A 4,997-nucleotide genomic window follows, 5' to 3' on the forward strand; every position below is an offset into this window, starting at 1 on the left:
TGTTTGTTTTGGTGATTTCAAATATCAACATTGCCTACCAGAAATCGCTTACCCTGCCTTTAATATAATGTACAGCTCAGGGTCGTAAAGCTGAAGTCGAGAGATTCAGCTAATATATGTATATGCACAGAAGTATACAAGAAGTGATTTCACACACACACACTTTTTCTATTAATCACTATCTGCTATCTGACTCATTTTTCCTCACATGGTGTCAGTGTTTTATGGAGGATGTCAGAGGGAGGCTGTGGGAACTTTTCTGTTGTGATCTCACTAGGATTGAGTTTCATCTTGAGGAATGCTTGTAAGCAGCTCAGACATTCTCCACGCTCCTGAGGTGTTCAGTGCAACTCAGTCGGGTGCAGCTGCAGAAGTCATCCTAACCCTCTTCTGAGCCATGATCTCCATGCGTGCTTTAATGAAACACAATCTGTGCACACGCTTCAGTTGTTGTTTTCACACATATCGCATTCGTCATGTGTATAGATCTGATCATTCTCATTCCTTTCTTTGGTTAGATTTTTCTTACATTAAAGATAAGAAATGTAGTGTTTAATACTTCGTTGTTTGGGTATGTGTGTTTTCCTATTACAGGTCGTATGCATTCTCTGCAGTCGACAACCAGAACTTGCAGTATCTGTGGGACTGGAGTCAGCACAATCTGACCATTAGAGCTGGGAAATTGTTCTTCCGCTTCAATCCCAAGCTTTGCATGTCTGAGATCCAGAAAATGTGGGAGAAGACCAGTGCTAAGGAAAAGATGGAAGAGGACGATGCTCGTAGCAATGGAGAACGAGCAAGCTGTGAGTAGATGAAGTGTTTCCCGTGATACTCTGCCACTGCCACAGCAAAATTAGCAGATTTTTTAAAAGAAGTAAAACTACCAGCTATATCAATTGAACAGGCATGCACTAGATGCCCCACTTACTCCTGATGAACTCCATAAAGTATTAGATAAAAATACCAAACAACAAATCACCCGGACCTGATAAACTCCCAGACGAATTCTCTAAACACTTCTGGCAAATTTTATTTCTGTTATTTCATATAGTAGTCACAGAAATAATAACTACATCCAAACAAAGACCACGTTTATCCCACTAGTTACCGCCCTCTCTCGTAGATAAATACAAATGTAAAAATCATTACCAAAGCTCTAGCTACTAGGATAGAAACATTAATCCGATGTTAATCCACCATGATCAAACAGGTTTTATCACACACAGAAATGCTTCAGATAACACCCATAGATTATTCAGTTTAATTAGTTTTGCCAAAACAAAAACAAACCAAAATCGTGATTGTATCATTAGATGCTGAAAAAGCATTTGACAAAGTAATTGGACATTTTTATTCACAACTCTTATTTATACCATTTAACTCACTAGTATAGAAATATGGCCTTTGGGGTGAACAGTTTCTCCAATATCAACAAACAAAATCCATAGTTAAATCCAAGATTAATATAACTAATGACATCACTACACTAATATCTAAACTTCATAAATGTATATCCAATACAGATTCAACAGTAGCACTACCAATGGCCAACTGGGAAAATGATTTGGCTTTCTCCCCCAATCCCGACCTCTAGAAGGAAATTTGTAATAATACTTTTTCCATGACTAGCAATACAAATTTACAACTAATACACTACAAGATAATTCACAGGACTCACATCACCCAAAGGAAAAAGTTTAAAATGTTCTGTTCAAATATTCATATACACTGAACAAAATTATAAACGCAACACTTTTGTTTTTGCCCCCATTTTTCATGAGCTGAACTCAACACATTTTAGAGTGGCCTTTTATTGTGGCCAGCCTAAGGCACACCTGTGCAATAATCATGCTGTCTAATCAGCATCTTGATATGCCACACCTGTGAGGTGGATGGATTATCTCGGCAAAGGAGAAGTGCTCACTAACACAGATTTAGACAGATTTGTGAACAATATTTGAGAGAAATAGGCCTTTTGTGTACATAGAAAAAGTCTTAGATCTTTGAGTTCAGCTCATGAAAAATGGGGGCAAAAACAAAAGTGTTGCGTTTATAATTTTGTTCAGTGTATTTAGATACATATGTAATGAGATATATACATACGTATCAGGATAATTATTCCAATATAATATTGTTTTTACATTTACATTATTTGACTCTTAAAATATATATTGCATTAAAAACAAAATATCAATTCAAGTGGCCTCTGCAAACACAGTGCTAGAGCTTTTCTCAGACGTAACTTAAAACTGAGCCATTTTTGCAATTACTTTTAACCTACTGGTCTCTAGAGAATTTTTAATAGATGTATGGAGTCAGTTCTAAGAAAGCGTCCAAATACATTTTAAACAGTATAACTATAGTTTGAAACCTGAAAAACTGAAAGGTTTTAAAAAAGCGAAAGTTTGCTTGTGCAGTTTTTCTTGTAAATAAATTTTATTGGTTTGATATTCTGTTATATAATGCAGTGGCATTTGTAAGTGAGAACAGGTTGGTAGACAACAGTATTATGTTTCTACAAAGACATCACTCAAGACTCTTAAAATGCATTTTGCTCACAAGGTGTCCCAGTTGTTCTTCTGTACCTGCTCTATTATGTGTTTGACAGATTTCTGTACAGAGCGAATTTGCTTCGAAGAACAATGATAATGGCTTATTCATACTTTTTCCTCAGAACATAATTGCTCTGACTCTAGACTGGTGAGACATTAACAGAAGTGCCTTTTCTAATACCACTCTGATTCCTAGAAGCTCATGAAAGATGGAAAGGCCATGGCACAGTTTTACATTCAAGTTGAAGAACTCTTATGGGTGCTTTTAGTTAAATATCTCTTATGACCCCTCTTCTAGGTGAGAGTTATATTCTAAAGTTCAAATCCAACCACACTCAGAGTACTCGGATAAAGCTCACTTGGGAGCGATATCGACCGCCTGACTACAGAGACCTCATCAGCTTCATCGTGTATTACAAGGAGGCGTAAGTATCAGACTGCCAGAAGTTACTATTATAGACATATTATTTACATCAAGTTTATTAGCAGCTTGAGGGTTGTGATAAAGCATTATATAAATGTGCATTTGTGCGCTGTTGTCTCGATGTAGACAATTCCAGAACATCACAGAATTTGACGGACAAGATGGATGTGGCTCAAATAGCTGGAACATGGTGGATGTAGACCTTCCTCAGGACAAATCTACAGACCCAGGAGTATTGTTGTCTTCTCTTAAACCCTGGACACAATATGCCATCTTTGTGAAAGCCGTCACCCTGGTTGTAGAGGACAAGCACATTCTGGGGGCTAAGAGTGAGGTGGTCTATATCCGCACCAATGCATCAGGTGGGCATCACCACTATCCCTCCAATATCCATTACCCAATCTACAATTAGACTTATTACGCCAACTAATCTCTTGCAATTCCACAGCGCCGTCAATGCCCCTCGATGCCCGCGCATATGCCAACTCCTCCTCATCCCTGATGGTGAAGTGGTCTCCTCCCATCTCTCCCAATGGAAACAAAACCTTGTACCTGCTCCGCTGGCAGCAGCAGACAGAAGACCATGAACTCTACCAGCATAACTACTGCTCTAAAGGTAAGTGTGCACCATTAATGTACCCTCATCACCTCCACTAACCTTCAGGTATTCCAGAGAAACGTACAATAACTATTATTTACAAAATGTGTGAAGCTTGTTGTTGTTGTTGCTCAATCAGCTCAGTCTGTGTCATTGTTTTGGACTACAGAGCTAAAAATTCCCATCCGCATCTCAGCCACGGCTTTGTCGGACATGGAAGGCGAAACAAAGCCCACCAAATCAGATGTTGGTGGGGGTGAGAAGGGCTGCTGCCCCTGCCCAAAAACCAAGGAGGACCTAAAGGCGGAAGCTGAAGACAGATCTTATCGAAAAGTCTTCGAGAACTTCCTGCACAACTCCATCTTCACACCTAGGTATGACACATGCACTGATGGCACTTTCTGAAGCTCTTAGTGTGACGCAGGTCTGTTTGGTTTAGTGGACTCTCCACTTTGCATCTCCTGCTATTTGAAAACATTTCTACAGCCCAAGTGCCTAAGCCCGGTTTAAATGTTTGAATGATTTGATTTTGAAAAAAGAACATTTTAGGTTCAGTACAAGTCGAATCAACATCACTTGTGGCAAAGTATTACAACACAAATTTTCAAAATTTTCAAATCTAAGTTACAGTGAAGCACTTACAATGTAAGTGAAATCAGGGTCAATCTGTAAATGTTTTAATACTGTGTTTCAAACATATAGCCATAGGACGTATGCATGTTAACAAGATTTTAGTGTTAATATAGTGTTAGGGTGCTTTCACACCTGGCCCGTTGTTTCGGAACCTGGCGTGTTTCCCCCCTTAGCTCAGTTCGTTTGGCCATATGTGAACACGGCAATCACGCTCAGATCCGCGCCAAAACAATCGGTCCGAGATCGCCTGAACGAGGTGGTCTCGGTTCGATTGCTGACTGAGTGGAATCCCGGAAAATAAACCGTGTAACTCTGACCAATGAGGGAACAGTTTACTCGCGCGTGACTTTTATTAACAAATTTGGTCCATTTCGAAACTTTGCCGTGTAAAAGCGAACCGCACCAAGAATAAAACGCAACATTGTAATAATTTTAATCCCTGTTTCGTAACAAAGCAATCGATCTAAAGGTGTGAAAGCACCCTTTACAACTTTGTTGCCATGATAACATAATGCCTAAAACCATAAAATGACCATAAAAATGTCAAGAACAATTTTACAATTCAACAGAATTAATTTCTGTTAAAATGGAATTATGTTTAAATTAATTTTTATAAATAAAAGTGTTAAAAAATAGTGTTTTTATAAAACCTTAAAGGGATAGTTCACCCAAAAATGAAAGTTCTGTCATTAATTACTTACCCTCGTGTTGATCGAAACCCGTAACACCTTCGTTCATCTTCGGAACACAATTTAAGATATTTTTGATTAAATATGAGGGCTCTATGACC

General features: G+C 38.5%; 1 protein-coding gene across 1 annotated transcript in view; it reads left to right on the forward strand.

Moving 5' to 3' along the window:
• The window catches only part of LOC107660938 (insulin-like growth factor 1 receptor), a 27,748-nt gene that overhangs the window by 4,368 nt on the left and 18,383 nt on the right, over positions 1-4,997 (forward strand). The window contains exons 2-6 of the mRNA XM_016450378.1: positions 595-803; positions 2,851-2,977; positions 3,103-3,338; positions 3,425-3,592; positions 3,744-3,948. Coding sequence (XP_016305864.1) covers positions 713-803; positions 2,851-2,977; positions 3,103-3,338; positions 3,425-3,592; positions 3,744-3,948 — 827 coding nt within the window. The 5' untranslated portion in view covers positions 595-712. The remainder of the gene's footprint in view (positions 1-594; positions 804-2,850; positions 2,978-3,102; positions 3,339-3,424; positions 3,593-3,743; positions 3,949-4,997) is intronic.

The sequence above is a fragment of the Sinocyclocheilus anshuiensis genome, unplaced genomic scaffold, assembly GCF_001515605.1.
Source record: "Sinocyclocheilus anshuiensis isolate Anshui unplaced genomic scaffold, SAMN03320099.WGS_v1.1 scaffold3136, whole genome shotgun sequence".
Lineage (NCBI taxonomy): Eukaryota > Metazoa > Chordata > Actinopteri > Cypriniformes > Cyprinidae > Sinocyclocheilus > Sinocyclocheilus anshuiensis.